The sequence below is a fragment of the Seriola lalandi genome, unplaced genomic scaffold (genome assembly GCF_002814215.2).
Source record: "Seriola lalandi dorsalis isolate HSWRI2012SDOR001 ecotype SW California unplaced genomic scaffold, Sedor1 jcf7180002054404, whole genome shotgun sequence".
Lineage (NCBI taxonomy): Eukaryota > Metazoa > Chordata > Actinopteri > Carangiformes > Carangidae > Seriola > Seriola lalandi.
The window spans coordinates 277,921-296,581 of NW_019524957.1; the positions used below are offsets into that span (position 1 = coordinate 277,921).

The 18,661-nt window shown below is 38.7% G+C and overlaps 1 protein-coding gene across 2 annotated transcripts; it reads right to left on the reverse strand.

The window, feature by feature from the left end:
- Nucleotides 1-2,518: 2,518 nt before the first annotated feature.
- spina (spindlin a) lies at nucleotides 2,519-14,601 on the reverse strand. Of its 2 annotated transcripts, XM_087174981.1 has the most exons (9): nucleotides 14,444-14,580; nucleotides 10,198-10,253; nucleotides 9,933-10,026; nucleotides 9,192-9,296; nucleotides 8,193-8,241; nucleotides 7,878-8,013; nucleotides 7,483-7,600; nucleotides 6,894-7,127; nucleotides 2,519-6,150 (listed from the first exon to the last, which is right to left on the reverse strand). In XM_087174981.1, exons 4-9 carry the CDS (start codon nucleotides 9,229-9,231, stop codon nucleotides 5,951-5,953), a joined length of 777 nt encoding a protein of 258 aa, XP_087031107.1. In that variant the 5' UTR covers nucleotides 9,232-9,296; nucleotides 9,933-10,026; nucleotides 10,198-10,253; nucleotides 14,444-14,580; the 3' UTR covers nucleotides 2,519-5,950. The 2 variants fall into 2 exon arrangements, with proteins under 2 accessions (XP_087031107.1, XP_023265484.1); XM_023409716.2 differs by lacking the exon at nucleotides 10,198-10,253 and having other exon boundaries at nucleotides 14,444-14,601.
- Between the last annotated feature and the right edge of the window lie 4,060 nt (nucleotides 14,602-18,661).

The following is an 18,661-nucleotide window of genomic DNA, read 5'->3' on the forward strand; positions in this document are numbered from 1 at the left end:
CCTACCAAATGTTTATTAGTTTTCAGGATTTTAACCCTTTAAATGCCAGTTTGTAGACATGTTGCCTCTTGTTTTATTAAAAAAAACAACACAGAATATGAGATATTTCCCACATAATACATGATGGAGGGATGTGACATTGTTTTATATCAGAGTCTTTTATCTCAAGACATTTCTCAAAACCAGAATATGATCAGGGTGACTTTTGAACACTGGAAATAAATCATGTACTCATCCCGGCAGTAGCCCCCGTGGCACTCAAAATTTCCCTGGAATTTTCTAGTTGAGTGTATTATCTCGGGTAAAAATCACCCGGCGTTAATGATGGTGTTTTGAATTTGAGCGATAGTGTTCTAGGGTTAAAAGCTTTTGACCGCATAAGGAGACAGAGGCGACTGTGTGTCTGCGTTTATTGCAGATCAACTTCTGTTAGGGCATGTACATGTGTGTATGCATGTCTTGCTATGGTCGTGGGGACAAATTTAGGTTCGAAACCATCATTGTGAGGTCACTTTGGCTTGTCCTCTTAGTTTCAAAGAGCTTTTTGAGGTATACCTGCAGTGACTGAGGTCAGAGTTAGGATAATTCTCTACAACATGAATGAATCTAAAAGTAACGTCCTCTGTAGAGACTGAAATGTGTGTGATGGATACACTACTTTTCTAGTTATTTATTACTAGGCCTTAAATATCATAAAATCATCATTAAATATTCATAAGACTGGCTAATGTACTTTCATGAACTAAGCTGGAACTGCTGATGCTATTTACTGTAGTCAAATAAACAAATTTTATTTAGCTGATATTTTGCCTCTAGGGTGTCACTGTGAGGGGCGTGTGTGTGTGTGTGTGTGTGTGTGTGTGTGTGTGTGTGTGTGTGAGAGAGAGAGAGAGAGAGAGAGAGAGGTGCATGTTCTTGAGCAAAACTTTGCTAACACACACACATCATAACTAGTCACCACATTAATAAAATGCTAGCCATGACATATATTTGACATGCATTCTTGACTTGCATTAACTAGCACAACTAGCCATCATACTGATTGATGTCGTGGATAGCTTCACATTGTGTCAGGTCCGCTCTGTAACGTGGATAGGTAGACTGGATGCTTTTTACATTTACATCAAAGACTATTGCCCACTTCATAGCAAGACATTCTAGTTTGAAGGAATTCTAGCTGTTGTCATTGCATTCAAGTGGATGAAGGCTCCTGCTAGCATATGCAATGACCCATTCAAGGCCATCTTGTTCTTGAGCCAGAACAGCACCAAGCCCACAATTACTGGCATCAGTCTAGACAATAAAAGGCATTGTGTAATCTGCATATGCTAAAATGGGAGATGGAAAAGCTCTTGATTGAGCTGCTGGACAGCTGCCACACATTGATCAGTCCGCTTAATAGTGAGTGAGGGCCACCCTCAGCTGAGACTGGTGCCAGCTAAGAGTTCATTAAGGGGTTTACCAATTTTTGCAAGTTTTTCGTATGAAATGCCTGTAATATCCCACAAAACCAAGGAATGCATGGATTTGCATGGATTTGCTTTGCCACTTTGTCGGGATCAGGTGAGACTCCCTGGCTGCTAACCACATGTCCCAAGTACACCAGGGCAGACTGTGCATTAACCTGTAGCAGGTAGTGGGCTATCCCTTCCAGGTCACCATAGGGTTTAGTCAAGTCTACTTCCTGGTTTTAATTGTTTAGGGAAGTCTATATATTTACCCTGATGCTGCTGCGCTCTCTCTCTCTGCTGCCTGTTGAGCCTGTAGAGTGCTGTCGCTGCTCCATATATGTTCTGTTTGGTTATTTTGTTAGTTTAGTAATTGTGTTTTGTTTAACTGTCTGTTAACGGTTTTGCTTAGTTTTGTTGTTTGATACAGTGCTTTGCACTTAGCCTTTAGTTCATTTGGTGTTTTCTATTAGTTGTTTCTTTTGTTTGTACACTGTTGGCCCTCCTGGCATTGATTTAATTATTTCATCCAAGAGTGTATACCCCTGCTGGGATCGTGTTTTGCTGTCCCTGTACGAGTACTGTAGGTACAGCAGTGAGCGTGGCTGGCCTGATGGTGGACGGTTTGGTGGTAGAGTTCCTCACCTGTGCTTCACCACCTTCCATAATAGTGTGTTTGGTAAATTTTGCACTTCCTTCACTATTTATTTGCATCCCTTTTGTTGATTTGCTGTGTGAGTGTGTAGGGTACAGGAGTGTGGTGAGTTACTCTATCCCAGTGTGAATCCTCTCCCTTCCATGTCTTTGGCCACAGCTGCTAATCCTACAGCTCTCTCTCTCCTTTTATTCATTTAAACATTGGACGGATTAGATCTTGAATCACCTTTTATATTTTCTATAGTTGTTTTTTTTAACTTCCCCTTCTTTCGCTGAAATATAATTCCAGTTTCAATTCACAACCTCTGCAAACAGCAAACCCCTCCTAACTGCTGACATCAACAGAACAGTCCCGGATGTCAAATGCTTGAAGGTTAACCATGGTGCAAAGAAAACAAAGCACACCACACCAGTTTTGCATTAACAATAAAAATTATTAACATACATTTTGAAACATACAAAAACAATAACAAGGCAGAAGGATGATAGAAGGCCAATGTCATTCCAACATAAACATCAATAATCTGTTTTCATTAATATAGTGAAATGAACTGGATGAATTGGACATAACGTCACTGTGAAACAAGTCTTTGTAACGACACATTATCTCATTAATTAAAATAGTGCCTGCTGAGATGATCACAATCATATTTCTCGTTAAAGAAAAGGAAAACAGATACACAAGCGCAGAAACTTTAAGATCTCTTGGACAGTCCTTTTTTTTTAAGTGCGGTTATAATAAGAGCTGCAATCTGCCTCGGCAACTAACTATATCACAGGAAGCACACAGACTGAAAGTTTTACATAAAAACTTGTTCAGTGCACCGATTCAGTTGAGCCATCCAATATGTTAAAGACATTCCCCCAGAATGCATGGCTCAACAACCTTTCCTGGTTTCTCTTTTATTCTTACAGTTTGAGAGGAAATCGACAGCGAAGATGTTCCAGTTGCTGTTGCATTTTAAAACCTAAAAAAACCTGAATGACACAATCATCCTTTAATGAACCAATAAGTCATGTTTGAGGTTTTTTGACTTTGATAAAGGCTCTTTGAGGGTTCTTTTCTCTTTTAAAAATGTAGCTAGCTGACAAAACACTGAAAGTGGCAACTCTATTTGGGATATCAGTCACTGGTCAGTAAAAACAGTTTGATTCTAACCTTACACTACATTCCAATTGCAAGTTTCAATCAATTATTAACGCTCAAACTACAAGTACAAATCAGAATTGAACACAAGTTTATGAAAACCTTCAGTCTTGAGTAGATCCAAATAAAATGAGAAGTACATTTGTGAAAAAGGAAATTTAAACCTTCACTGCTTCTTAATCTCTTCACATACTAAACACAACCGACCGTGTCCAGTCTTACTGCATAAATGCTGTGGAGCAGACCAGATCATCTTCATGGACGTCTGACAGACACTTGTGTTTTCTTCAGGCCAGGAGAATGTCAGATCTACACCACAAGTCCATAATCTTTTGGTTTGTGTGTAAATACAAACTGGGATACTTGTTTCAGTAATAATTTTATCAACCAACACATAGTATTAAACTGGATTCACATGCTTCCAACGCTGAACATCTTAACTGTCTAACTGAAGCCTTCCACACTAAAAACCTGACTGTATTGCTACAGCAGACTTGTTTTTCTTGTCAGTTCCAATTCTGCCATTAAGCATTCAACAGTCCAGAGAATATTCTTCTCATCTCTTCCTTAGCTCCTCAAATCCTTTGTATTTTCATAAATTATGACATTTAGAATACATCACTGTGTTCCAAGTTCAAATGGAGGAACTGTGGAGAACTCATGAAACTGTAGATCTGGGTGCCTGTCAATCTACAACAAACAATTTAACACTAAAACAAATTGCCAAGGACAGAAAGGGCTTTGGCCAAGTTTCAATTTTGTTTCTCCATCCTTCATTCAAAGATGATTTAGAAAAAACACCACAAGAGCAATTCCAAAGGCTTTAGTGAAATCACAAGAAAGCTGTCTGATTGTCTTTAACGTCAAACAACTTCACAACAGGAAGGGGTTTTTGGCAATGATGAAAGCAAAAACAAAAAAAAAGGTTTTAAGTGCAGATGCCTTTAGATGAAGATCTGTTGATCTTCATCAATGTTCAGTTGAAGTTGGTGAAATGGAGTCTGTAAAAGTAGCACACTATGTGATGAAGCAATCTGTCTTGTTTTGCTCTATACAACAAGTGGGACAGAATCCAACTCCAGTCAACCTCCAATTGAACAAAAGTGGGAAAATTAGGTTTTGAGATATTTCCAACGACTTTTTTGATTATTTGAATAGCTCCAGAGATGATCCTTTGTGTTGAAGTTTGTTATTTATTGTTTAGTGTTTATTATCGATATTATTATTATTATTATTATTATTAATCGACCCGCAGATGTCTTTAACTTTTAACTGAGACTGGTTCCTTTTGCTTCCTGTCTTATGAAGCTCAGTTGCATGGAAGCTCATTTCCGCCACGGGAAAGACAAGATATGTTAGGAATAGCAAACATACAATTACTCTTGGCAAGTCAACTTTAAAGGGATTAGAAGTCAAAGGTCTGACTGGTTTTTACAGTCATTTTGATTTACTAAACCAAAACTAAGATTTACTAAATTAAGTCATAATTATGACATAAGTAAAAAGTTTGACATACTAATGCAAACTTAGATGAACTAATTCAACATTATGAAAGTAAAAATATTGGCTTACTTTGTCACAATTGTGAAATATTAAGTCAAAATTACGTGATTTAACTGAAAAATGGGAGACATCAGTAAAAGCTTGAGATTGAAGTAGTCAAACTCATAACACAGGTTCTTTGAACTTCACATATTATAATTTTGACTTCCTTCATTGTTTAAACTATCTCACCATTTTCATTTAGAAAGTTGTAATTTTGACTTTCCATGAGTATTTTTGTTTTGTCATTTCTAACTATTCATCTGTTATATCATTTTTTTTTCCCGGCAGAAATGGGCTCCCACACCGTGGTAATGCCAATCCTTATTGGATGTGACAGTGAGCTGTATTGTTTGTTCCTATCTTAAAGTGTCCCAAAAACAAAACACATGCTCATTCTCCGTCATGATAGCAATTATTTGTTTTTCTGGTCCAAGAATTCACCTTCTTCTAGTCTTTCTTTTTGAAGGCCCTTCCACCAACCAGTTCCACACTTCACTTCACCAGGAGTCTGCTCACTTTTCTGCAGCTAGATTTGTTAATTGAAAATATGACAAGAAATCTCTAAAGACTTTCGGTTTGGTATTTTCCATCAGGAGTAGCACAGAAGAGATGGCTGCTTCACACTTTTCAGTGACATGTTCATTGAGACACTTATCACCAAGACCAAAATTTTTCTCTGCAACCAGCGCACTGGATGAAATCAGACACTAACAGTGAATTTTAAGGTTTAGTTTCTTTAGGTGTAAGGAGGAGGAGGATTTTAGGGTCAGCAAATTTTTGTTTAAAATGTGAGATTCTAAAGAGCCTTCATCTCGCTTCAACTTTCTCAATATTTTCCTTGAGTAAAATAGAATTTTTGGATAGCTTTCTGTTTTTCATGAAACTATTAAGGGGCTTCAAATAGTTTGATCTTTTGAGGGTAATGTAAAACCATGACTAATTTATTTCTTTTATTTTAAGAATTTAAGGTCATAGATGAAATGCTTCAACTTAACCAAGCCCCCTCAAAAAGTATCTATCCTGTGTTCTTCCGCAACAAGAAATCTTTTTTTGAGTTTATTTTTGTATTTAATGATCTGAAGGATGAGCGCTGGATCAAATGCTTCAGGTGTGTTTTTGTTTCTGTCTTGGTGGCTTAGGACATCCACTTAGTTTACGAAGTTTTGACTAGGTCGTAGACGTAAATGAGGAAGTCGTCGTCGAACTTAATGAAGTAGACGGAGGGTTTTGCCTCCACCTGGTGAATGACCATGCCCGTTCGTTTGCCGCCATCCTCTTTGGCGTACTCAACCTGTTTACCCACCAGGCTATCGACCACCTCACCAGGTTCCCTCTCCGTCGGGACACTGTCGTCTACAGAGACACGGAAAGAGAGATGTTACCTCTGATCTTATGTCAAACTTACCTGGTTTTTATGCTTCTACTAAAACAGAGAAAAACAAAGACAGATTTAAAGGAACAATTTTGGAAAATGCATGTTTGCCATCTTACACAGGGATACAGGAGATCTATATATATCTATAAGTAAGTCAACTAAACAGTCAAATAAACTGAAAACATGAAATGAAAAACTTACTAAAAATAAACACTAATACATTTAGATAACAACACATTTACAATACAATTAATAAAATATATAAAATAAAATAAAAATACAGAAATAATAATAAACAATCAGAGCAAATATCAATGAAAAATGAATAAACAATGTGATGATAAAATATAAGTGTTCCTTTGTAAGGCATCAGAATTCAACTCATTCTGATAGTTTTTAATTACAATTAGCTGAGAATAATTCATTTAAACAGCAGAATTTTCCATAAAACAAAATATCACTGCACTACCATTCCAATGATATTGCATTATCACACAGCCGTAGCTGGGTGCCTTTAACATGGATAAAATGACTACCCAGATATAATCCAAATGTTCAAGACATACAAAAGGAGCATGTGCAGATTCTCAGTCCTCCAGGTTATGGTATCTCAATGACTCACCTCAACGACCCTCAAGGATTTAAACACCCTACGAAAAGTTAACTGCCTGAAACAAATAAGTATAGTAGTAGTATAACCTCTAAAAAAAAGTTTACTCACTGGAGTCAGGCATGATGCGGAGGTCCCCTTCTTTATAGTCGTCCAGCAGCTGGTACATATAGAGGACCGGGTCTTTCTCGTAGGTGATATAGAACCAGGTGGTCATGATGGGAGCTCGGGCCAGCACCATCCCCCTCCACTCCTCCTTCGGACCTTCCTCCGTCTCAAACATGTGCTCCACTGCTTTACCTATCATGGCATCTGCCAGGCTGACATCTGTCAGACGGGATTTAGCTACAAGGATGAAAATAAATACTAATATCAATACATAATACATATATACATATACATACATACATATACAGAAATATGTATACCATGTTAGCGCGCCTTGCAATTATTGCATCATTACCACTATCTGGACAAGAAATTATAAGTTTGTTCACAGGGAAGTCATGTTAGTCATCCTGATCCACATGCTAACATGTTAGTAACATGTTAGTAACATGTTAGTAACATGTTAGTAACATGTTAGTAACATGTTAGCAAGTTATTGAGGACTACCAGCATTAACAATCTAATTTATTATCATTCAGTGTGTTATATTTTGTGGTCGGTCAGTGTGATTCAGCTTGCAGTTCAGTCTTACCCAGTCTGTCAGGGAGCACCTCCAGTCCCTGAACCCTCTCGTCTTTATGAAGCTCCAGACCATAAACACAGTCAAAACCATCATACTTTATCAGATAGAGAGCCGGGTTCACTGGCACCTGGTTGAAATACATACAGTTGAAAACACTTGTTTTTCTTGCACTTCTATCCACAAATGTTTCCCTCTTTAATCATGTACCACAACAACAATACACATTTTAGTTTGCTGAAAGCAGACACTAGTGTAGCAGTGAAGATACAGAGCTCAGCATAGGTGTATGCAGACAGAACGAACACCATATGTTTAATATGGACTGCCTGCCTTTGGTAGGACAGTATATCAAACGTGACTATAAAACAACTTCTGTGTCTGCGTGAACTCAACTCTTTGATTACCTGGTCGAGCACTGTTCCTTTCCAGATCACATGGCCTCCTCCCTCCTTCCACACGTGCTGGATCCTGCAGCCGACGATGTTGCGTCGAGGCTGTGACAGAACTTTGGTGGTCGGACCCAGACTACTCTTATGTTTCCTTCACAATGATGAAACAACAGTCAACATTATCTGCTTTGAGCCTATGTTTGTGCTTTGAGCTGATTGATGCCTTTATGTGGGAATTATTGGATTATTCTAATCTCATGTTTCTCATGTTTCCTGATATAGGAAATTTGTAATTAAGTACTGTAAATGATGCTTATCATCTTAACTCACTTATGGGGATTCTTTTTCTTCATCATATTTGCAGAAACACCTGCATGCCCTGAGGAGAAAAACAAATCACATCACATTTATCAAACACTGTACAAATTACAACTTTCTGCCAAAAATAATGATGATGGTTTTGTGTGTTCTAGTCAGTTTACTACAGATCCTGAATACTTTATATTACAGCTGACCATCTTTAGAAGCATTTTAATAAAAGTAAAAAACTGCACACTGTCTTACACAGTACTGTTTTATACTGTCTGCTCTATGAACAAATATTACTTACACAAGTTCCATATTTATATACAATATATTGGTACATAGATGCTAAATGTGACCATGGCTGAATATAAGGAATATTGCTATTTTTATTTTCCAGCAATTGTTTGTCACCCCACCAATTTAGTCTTTAGCTCTGCCAATATCAGCAATATAGCAGTGTTACGGGGTGGGGTATTATAGGTGATTAAAAAGACAAACAAAATCTGACCATGGGCCATCCTAAAAACCATCTGCCAGACAAACTACAATAACGTGTGGAGACAGAAGTTAGTGTCTTTTCACCTGTAGCGTGTCTGCAGAGGCAGATTTTTACCTTGACATTAAATACTATCAAGGTAAAAGTCAACTTCCAGAGACTTAAACGTACAGCTGAGAGATAAGCCACCACATGTAAGGTTTAGTCAACTTTATTTTTCTGTCAACACTGTTGTGCAGTAAAACAGTTTCGAGCAGAGCTCTTTAGGCATGTGTTCGTGGACACTTTAAAAGGACCACACTGTACCATAGTAAATGCCATCTGCTTGGAACTTCTATTACTGACCATTTTCCAATTCATGCAAGTGGTGCTGTAGTTTTACATGTTTTTTCTCCAACTCAAGCTGAGTTTCTTAAAAATAAAATTAAAATCAACCAGAAAACAAATACTACCACCATGGAGAGACTGCAAGTTAAATGTACAACATGTTATTAGCTGCGTGTCCTGACCCGAAGGTGACCCCGGACCTGTATCAGCTGTGTCCCTGTGTCCCGGAGTGTTCTTCATTCATCTGGAGGCAGGGAGGCAGCCAGGCTGCCAGCCACACAGCTACAACACAAACCTGTCCAGGGCTGAAACAACAGAGGGAGAAAAATATCTACTGTGAGGAACAACAAAGCATTATTTATTCACATTATTCATATACATTTATTATTCACTCTATTAATCTCTATTCTTCACTTGCCTATTTTAGACTGTATTTTTTCCAATAAAAGTTCATCTACAACAGTGAAATGGAAATCTGAAATAAGAATCAAGAAACCGAGTTGTCTTTGAAGCTTATTTAAACCTTTCTCTCTTATACTCTCTTATAATCTGACCGTGCCCTGAAAAAAAAGCTCCACACAAAGTAGCAGCTAGGCAGCATCAGGTGCTGTCTTAAACAGCGGGAGAGTTATCAGGAAGGACAAAGAAAAGTTTTCTACTGAAGAGAACATTCACGTTTTTGTAAGCATTATCATTACTTTCCCACTGCGTCAGTTACATGAAACATTTCCATTACAGACTGACTGTTTAGACGGCTTTTAATGTTTGTGAACTAGCATGCTAGCATGTCTACAGTGAGCATGTTAACATACATGTAAAATACTTCTCAATGTTATCATGATGACTTTTGTTGTGAAACATGTTAGTATGTTAATTCCCCAACCACTACCATGTTGCACTAACATGTGCAATATGTTAATAGTTAGTAAACAAGGTTTTACCCAGTCTCAAGTATTCAGCAATAGTGATGAGATGTTTAGCACTTGATTTTCAGGAGTCGGGCTTCACGTCTGCAGGACAAAACCAGGATCAAACCTGTGACAATAAAACACAATTCAACAAAACTGTGAGATGACTGATCTGACAACATTCTGCAGGGCCACAGTTATGTTTTATTTCTGTGACTTGCAGTGACTGATGATAAAATAAGTTAAAATTCAATATTTGTAGTGAAATTATACAATGTAATGATATATACAATATCACCTGTCATATGAAGTTCCATACTTTAGTCATGTGATGATAACTGAGCTACTATGACTCTAAGAAAGGAAAAACAAACGGTGAGATGCAGCTGAAAGCTCTGGAAAAGCTAACATTGAGACTTTGAGTTAAGATTTTTTGTCAAATATGAATCTCTTCAGTGAAAACATTCAGTTTGTTTCTGGTTTTGAACAGCAGGGGGCGGCATGTCGACTGATACAGTTAGCCAGTCTGCTCTGTCAGTGAAGGTGCCTGATGAATTTTGATTCTGAAGCCTCTTTGTTTGACATTATTGCATTCTGCCCTGAACTCTGACTGCAGGTTGCATTATTCATCAGCAGGAAGGAATCATCAGACCATCCCTGTTTTATTTGTCACAGCTGTATGACAGATTTTATGAATAAGCCACAAACAATCCAGACAATAAACAAATGTTGTGCTTACGTACATATGTACTATACATGTATATCTAGCAATGGCACCAAAGTCTTGCCCTGCATTTGCCAGACATATTTCTTTTTTCTTTTACTGAAGATAAAATGTGAGTGTTTTTTAACCAGCGAGTGACCAAATTGTACCTTACAACTCATGGTGAAAAATGAAAAACAAATTGTGGATTTGTGAAAGAGAGTAAACAGTTGTGAAAATAAGAACAGGGCAGATTTGTGTAGAAAAACTAAGCTACAGCCTGTACCCACATCTTTAACAACTGACCAAACTGAGCCTGACTGCCAAGTCTGAAACCCACATCCAACCTGTGACCAAAAGCTGTATCTTTTCTTTATTTTTCATTGCTGAGAAACAAACTAGTGATGCATGGACATAATCGGCACAACCATAGAGAGAAAAAGACAGAGACTAAAGAACTTTTTTATTTCAGTTTCAGTAACTTAAAATCGTACAAACATATTCACAATTTTGTCTGTTGTTTTTTCCATTTTCAGCTGTATCTACTTTATTTATAAATAACTTAACACGGAAAAAGGGGAAAAGAAGAAAATGAGGTGGTATGGGTGTATGTATATATGTATATGCACATACAGATAGGATGAAATGGGAAAAATTCTATATATATGATCCAGATTATGTAGAGGCATGCAGATCACTCTATTAGTATAACTCAGGACTCCAGATTCAAATAAATATATCTTTTTGGAGTCTCAAGGAATTATTATTTATTTGTTCCATGTGGTAAATTTTCCATACCTTCTCAGTCCATATACTGTATGTTGGGGACTCAGGTTTCAGCCACTTAATCATGATACATTTAATTGCTGCTGTAAGCAATATTTATAAAACATTTTTTTTTTTGCTCTTCCATCATTGCCTTCAGGTATTAGGCCCAATAGTGCCACCTTCGGACTGTGAAATTTTGGTGAAATACTTAAAGACCTCTCCCCAAAATATTCTTAATTTAGGTCATAAACAGAATATGTGTGTACCATATTCTATTTGAACATGTTAAGCCCATTTTAGCCACTATTTGAGGCGTCCAGAAAAATCTCATGATAAAAATCTCACAATTACCATTCTCATAATTTGTCCATTTGAATTCCCTTCATGTATTTCAGCTGGTTATTAGATGTGATCCAGTGCATATTTCTTCCCAAATTAACTGTGGTTTATTCAGCAATAAATTTAATAAAAAATGTAAAACTTTATTGCTTGTTTTTTTTGGCAAAATGCCAAGACTTATCTGTTTCTCCAATGTGAATATTGCTACTTCTTTTTGCAAGAAGTTATGTGCGAGGTAGGCCTCACATACAGCAAGTCCAGGATCCTGTCTCCACAAACTGAGTCAGAGTGGAAGAGTCCGGTGTCCGGGGATGTAGCGTGGACGTAGCCCCATGGCTGACAGTTCAATATCTGGACTGCAGAAATGTTCCTTTATGGCAGTGTGACCAGGGTGGCACCATCTGTTCATAAAAGCAACAAGCCCACCACCTCTTCTTCTCTCCGCTCTCAGATTTATTCCTGTCTGTCCGATCCGCCTGAAGGCCGTAGCCACGTTTCTGTGAAAAACATAACACTGCAGTCCCTCAGATTCCTCACTAGGGCCACTAGATCATCTATCTTATTGTCAAGTGATCTCACATAGCCGTGATGGAAGACGGGAGATATGCTCCATCAGTCTCTGTTGTCTAGACCCAGTACTCTTCGCTTATTGCCTCATTCCTCCTCTGCATACTCTGTGTGTTATCCTGCTGATTTCTGTAGGGATGTTCATTGTTCTGGTCGCCATGCCAGTTGGCTTCATTGCAATCAGCTGGTCCTTGGTGTAAACAATGTAACCGTGGAGTTGCTGCGCAATGGTAGTGTAGCTGAATGACATAATTTAAAAGGGTAGTTGAATGAAAGAAATAATTCCACGGTGAAAAAAACAGACTAGAATTCTCTCTACTAGTACATTTGGAGAGGGTGCAGCTTGAGTAAATTACTAGTAAATACTTAGTGACAAAGGAAGAAAGAAAAAAGTTGGAAAAATAAAAAATGAGCAGGAGCAACTGCAACAGACTGCATGCACAGTCAGCACATGCACACAATTTAAAAGAATGTAATGCAATAAAAAATACTGAAAAGAAATGTGTCAGTATATTTTCAATTCTCAACCCTTAATTTCAAGTGGTGCAACAAATGTTTGGTGCAGGGTTTCCATGGGTTGTGACTCAAACACTCCTGCTCACTGCTGGTTACCTGCAGAAGAAACTAACCTATCATAAGCACAAGAGACATTTTGCAGTGTTTTGCTGCAGCTGGTGGTGATTTCCCTCCTGTTGCTCAGCAACACATGATTAGTCATCATGTTGTCATGAGGGCCTGAGCAGTGCTGGACAGGAACGACAAAACGTCATTCTGTCCAGTGTGTAACTTCAATTTACTGGAACCACAGAAGATGAGTCTCGTACCAAACTGAGGGTAGAGGTAGATTGTTCTTTGCACACACACACACACACACACACACTGTACTGGTACTGTAAGGATCCCTGGACTGAAAAATGTACCAAATACAGGATGTTTCACTGTCTCCCCTAAAACATCTGGATCACATCAAGTCCCAGCATTGCCCAAACTGTTAAGACTGTCAGCTCTGTGGAATAACAAGTACAATAAAGCTGACATGTGTTTTGTACTTTAACAGTGACTCTGACAATTCTTTTAAACGGGTTTCTGTATTTAAAAAGTGTTTGCACCCCAGTCTGTTTTCTCTGGATTAAAGTCAGGTGCAAACTTTTGATGTTTACGAAAAGTCACATCTCAGTCTTAAAAATCTACTACCAATTTCACTTTCAATTCAGTCTGCTTTAAATCATTTTGCAGAATGATTGGTTGGCTGTTTTAGTACTCAGCTGCTTACCAAATTATTAATTTGACATACAATTGTAAGCAAACTGAAGCTAGCAAATTAAAACTATAAAATGCAGAAAAATTTAAACTTTTAAACCAATTTCTGCAGTAATTTAGTCAGGCCTGATGCCTATGGCAGCTTCCGCTGGGTGGGTTGTAAGATTTCCCTGTAGGATCAGACTCCAGTTGACCTTTGCTTTGATCTCGTTACAAGTTGGAAAAGGGGGCGTATCTATCAGTAAACTGGAGCATTCAAATCATCTTTCAATAACTTCTACAAAAAATCTGTACTTAATTCATTACTTTATTGACAGAAATCATGAAAAATGCAGCATATGTAAAAAACTGTGCCAAACCAGGCTCTGTGTTAAAAAATAAAGGTTTTCACTGCTCTCAGTCTACACTTTGACAGCTGTTTTAGCCCGTTTCTTTTATTTATTTCCCTTTTATTCTAACTGCTTTTCTCTGTCAATAAATGAGATGCTAGTTTGACCACCGCCTAGCTAACTGGTAAAAAAAAATAAAATAAATAAAATATATTGTCATTATCTGCACTGATAACGAACAAGCAGGTTCTGCAGGGCCAGCGTCAGCCATGTTGTTCGCTTTTTTCACTCACTATTATTTACAGCTCCAGATCAGGTGAAAAGGGGCGGATAGGGGTCTTTGACAAGCGGACAACGGGGGGACTGTCCGACAGCATTTCTGCAGAAAAGGCAGAAAAATCCCAGACAGAAAGACAGCAGCAGACTGGGTTAAGTCTCCCCCCGCCCCTCCCCCGCAAGACCAACCGTCGGCGGGAGAACGCAATTGACAAAACGAGCGCTCAGTGTGTTGTTTTGGCTGTTTACCTGCGGGCCAACTAGCTAGCTAACAGACAGGTGCATGTTTGTTTCTGTCTTACCGTTATTGTTTTTTTAAAAATGGAGGTCGAAGGGGACAGCAGCGGGTTTTCTCGCCTCCTGCTGTCTGTCCACAGAGCCCGTTTCGACTTCACAGGAACCAGCAGAGACTCCTCGGCCATCTCACCGTGGAAAGTTAAGTTAGACACAAGGAAACGTGAGACGTCCGGTCAAGCCTTTCACAATAAAAGAGCTTGTGCCTGCGATTAGACTAATTATACTTGTTATACATTTTCCAAAATATATAACACAAGAAGGGACGGTTCGTGTCGTTTTATCACTCATTTTAGACATCTTTAAAGGAACATCTAAAATTAGCAATATTTTTTAAATTATTGTGTTCAGTTGTCTTCCCCAGAGCCAAATGGATATCACTTTTATCTCTGTGCATTCAGTGCATCGATCTGGGACATGTTTGGCCTATCTTAGCACAAACACTGAAAGCAGGAAGAAACCTTTTTGTATAACATACATTTCAAAGGGAAAATACTCCCACCAAATATAATATCCTAAGTACTGAAAAGGGTAAAAACGAGACATGGTTCTAGCAGGTGTTGTGGTTGGAGCTTTTTGTTCATCAAAACCTTAGATTGATTAGTAGAGCTAAAAAGATTTAGTAGAATCAGTCAATAAATAAATTGATTAATGATTAATTAATCCCAAAAGGGCAAATATGAATGAAGTAATGAAAGCAGTCATTTTAAAAATTATAGATTAGTTAAGGAAATCTTATTTTTATCATTTGTGTTCACACTTTGTTTTTTTTCTTGATAGTTTGGTGCTTTGTATTTATATATTAATTGTATTTGTCAACTTCAGTGAATTTTAAAAGTCTAGACGCACTATAAGGTTAATAAACATATACATTGAGCAAATAAGGGTTTTAAAACACACTGAAAACAAACCCTGAGATACACTGGGAACAAATATGGAAGAGGCGAGAAGGAAGTTAACATAAGGTCAAACCAAAGACGAAATAAAGACCGAACCTTTATTTTACTTTATTGCTTCACTTCCGGTCATATTGCTGTGAGCGTGACGCACTTCACTTTCTCTCCCCGCCCCTGCCTCTCTCTGCCAAATAGTGCAACAGAAAGGAAATACACGGACACAGACTGGCGCATTACGCTGTTTTTCCTTGCTTAATAGTGGTCCATCCTGGTGTTGAATGCGACAGTGGAGGAGACAGACAGAAAGAGACAGATGAATTGAGAATAAAGGCAGTGTATTGACAGTTATTAAAGCATTTTCTTCCCGTCGCAAATGTGATTCAGTTAAGAGTTTATTATGCCTTCATATTCTGTTGGATTGATCAAAATAACACCATACCATATTGTGGATAAAAAAAAATTCAGTCTGAATTAACACACAGTCATGCAGTTGTGTGTGTGTGTTTTATAAACTTGTAAAAACAGAAAACAAGGTTAATTCTAGAGAAATTCACATGAATAGTTTGTTAGTTTGTGCAGCGAATGCTGAACTGAGTTTCTGAATGGTTATGTGACAGTAACCAGTGATGGAGCCACCTTTAATAGTGGCGGTTAGACTGAGACCAGCATCAGCTTTCGGGTGGCACAGTGGAGAAGTGTATGCATTCACCAAAGAAAAAAAAGGAGACTTTATCTTGTAATTATTCCATATTTCATATTAGAAAATATCTCATACTCAATTTTATCCTACTTTCTTGCTGTTACAAAACAATATTGTAATGGTCACAAAGTTGCTAACAAATATTGTCAGGTGTGGTCTTAGTACTCTGAACAAGACTAGGTCTATATGGCTGGACCACGTATGGTCAATGTGTGAAATTGAGGATGTAGCTCTTACTCACATTACTGGCGTATCTCTTCTATGGAAAGTAGCTAAGGTTTGTCCAAAAATTTGCTAGATTTGTTGCTAGGTGGTTTTTTGAAAAACAACCTTGGTGGCTATAAATGCTCCCCCAAAGAAACTGTTTGTGCCAATTCATTTTGAAAGAGCAATGGCGAATGGGAAAACTCCAACTCAGTCATGTTGCATTCGGCTGACCAATGGTGGAATTATAATCACTCAACTCTATAATTCAATCAGCCAGTCGGTAACAGACATTCCGCGATTACAGGGTTAGCCCCGCTGTTGCGGTCGAGCCAAAAACCTGTACATCATAGGCCTCAAAGCCCCGGACGCCCAAGACAAAGCAGAATTGCCAATTATCTCAAAGATTTATTCATTTATGTATTTTATTTTACAAAAATAAGAAAAAAATAGCCCTGAATCTATTAATTAGTCATTCCGATCATGCACTAAAGCCTTTGAAAATAACATGATATAGTTGATCAAAAAGTATGTTTTGGGTCCTCTGTGTCATTCAAGCAGCAGGGCCCATATTCACAAAGCATCTTAAGACTAAAAGTAGCTCCTAACGTGCCGATTTAGGAGACACCCCTAAAAATAGACTACTCATTTTTCTGACTAAGCGTGATTCGCAAAGCCACTAAAAGTAGCACCTAAGTCTGAGAGAAGTAAGAAGCACTCGAGAGGACTCACTAACTAAGACCAATCACAAAGAATCTTAAAGAGCTGCTGTCATTCCACGTCACAGTGTTTTGGAAACCTTAAATGATGCTGAATTACTTAAAAGATACGACTCAATCACGAGGGAATAATGATTGTTGTTGAGTTTGTGAGAGATGCAATAACATCTCCTACCAACTGAAACAACCCAATCAGTGCAGAATTCTGATTCTCCTGTTCTGTCTGCAGCCCAGCTGACTCGTGACTCACGTTACCCAGTCAGTGGTCTTGCCGACTCCTGATCCTGATTTCCAGTCAGTGGTCAGGCCAGCATCTGCTCCTAGTGTCCTGATTGCGGGCTGGCTGAATCCTGCTCCTGCTGTCCTGTTGGCGGCCCAGCTGACTCCTGATTCTGTTTCCCAGTCAGGGGTCCGGCCAACACCTACTCCTTGTGTCCCATCGGCGATCCAGCTGACTCCCCATTCTGGTTCCCAGTCAGTGGTCCGGCCAACACCTGATCCTGATTCCCAACCGGCAGTCCAGCTGATACCTGCTCCTCGTGTTCTGTCGGCAGCCCAGCTGACTCCTGCCCTTGTTACCCAGTCGGCTCCTGGTCACCCTCTGAAGGAGTGTGTCTCAATGTTTTTACTTCCTGTCTTGGTCCTGTTTCTGTGTGGTGATTGCCTGCTCCCCTCTAATGTGTTTCACCTGTGTTCAATCACCCTTGACTCCCTTGTGTTTATATAGTCTTTGTGCTCCCCTTTGTCTTTGTTGGTTCATCTGTTCATCTCTGGATGGTCCTTGATCTGTTCATCTATGTTTTTTCTGCGATCTGTTCATGTCTGGTGGGTCCTCAAGCTGTTCATGTTGCCAGTTCATGTCTCCTGTTGTCATCCCCTGTGGTTCCTCGTGTTTTGGCCAGCTGTTAAGTTCCTGTGTAACCCTCGTGCTTCAGTTTCCTTTTGTGGTTCACCAGCAGGTTCCTAAGTTAATAAACTTTTTGCACCTCATTCCCCTGTGTTGGCTGCATTTTGGGTCCAGCCTTACCCGCATCGTGACAGATCGTGACAGACAGGAGTCTGGACTCAGTCAGGACTGTTGTTGAGAGACACATGCAATGCAACATGGAGGCCATCTTAGACAATTCCAACCACCATCTCCACAGCATTCCTGCAGGACAGAGAAGCAGCTACAGCTGCAGCAAACGTCTCATCTCACTGCGCTGCAGAACAGAGAAGTTCAGGAGTTCCTTTGTTCCCACTGACATCAGACTATACAACTCAGCCAAAACTCAGTCAAAGGATGTGGACTAATTTAATTAAAATTGTTTGTTATTAATTATCAACTATTATTATTATTATTATTATTATTAATATTATTGTTGTTGTTACTAATGAGCTACTGGACACATGAATTTCCCCTAGGGTATAAATAAAGAGTCTATCTATGTAGAAAATGTTCTCTGCTCAGTAATTCAACACAGTCTTCAATAAACTGGACACATCGCAAAGAACAGCATTAGAAAATCATTTGTTGACTTAGAATGAAACAGTGTGAGATTAGTGACGTTGACCTTATCTGATGTCTACATTTCAGTTACATATATAATGTGCATTACAGATGCATCTTGTACTGCTGCATGGCCTGCAGCAGCTGTGCAGCAGTTTGTTTAAAGATACTGTTGACAAACAAACATGTCTAACTAGTAAGAGTCCTGTTGTCGACTC

Bases quoted from the DNA above. Each gene is read 5' to 3' on its own strand.
- spina (XM_023409716.2), bottom strand. From the start codon at position 9,231: ATGAAGAACACTCCGGGACACAGGGACACAGCTGATACAG. The intron at 8,242-9,191 runs GTCCGGGGTCAC...TTTTCTCCTCAG, and splicing joins CAGGGACACAGCTGATACAG to GGCATGCAGGTGTTTCTGCA. The intron at 7,601-7,877 runs GTAATCAAAGAG...TATTTCAACCAG, and splicing joins AAGGAACAGTGCTCGACCAG to GTGCCAGTGAACCCGGCTCT.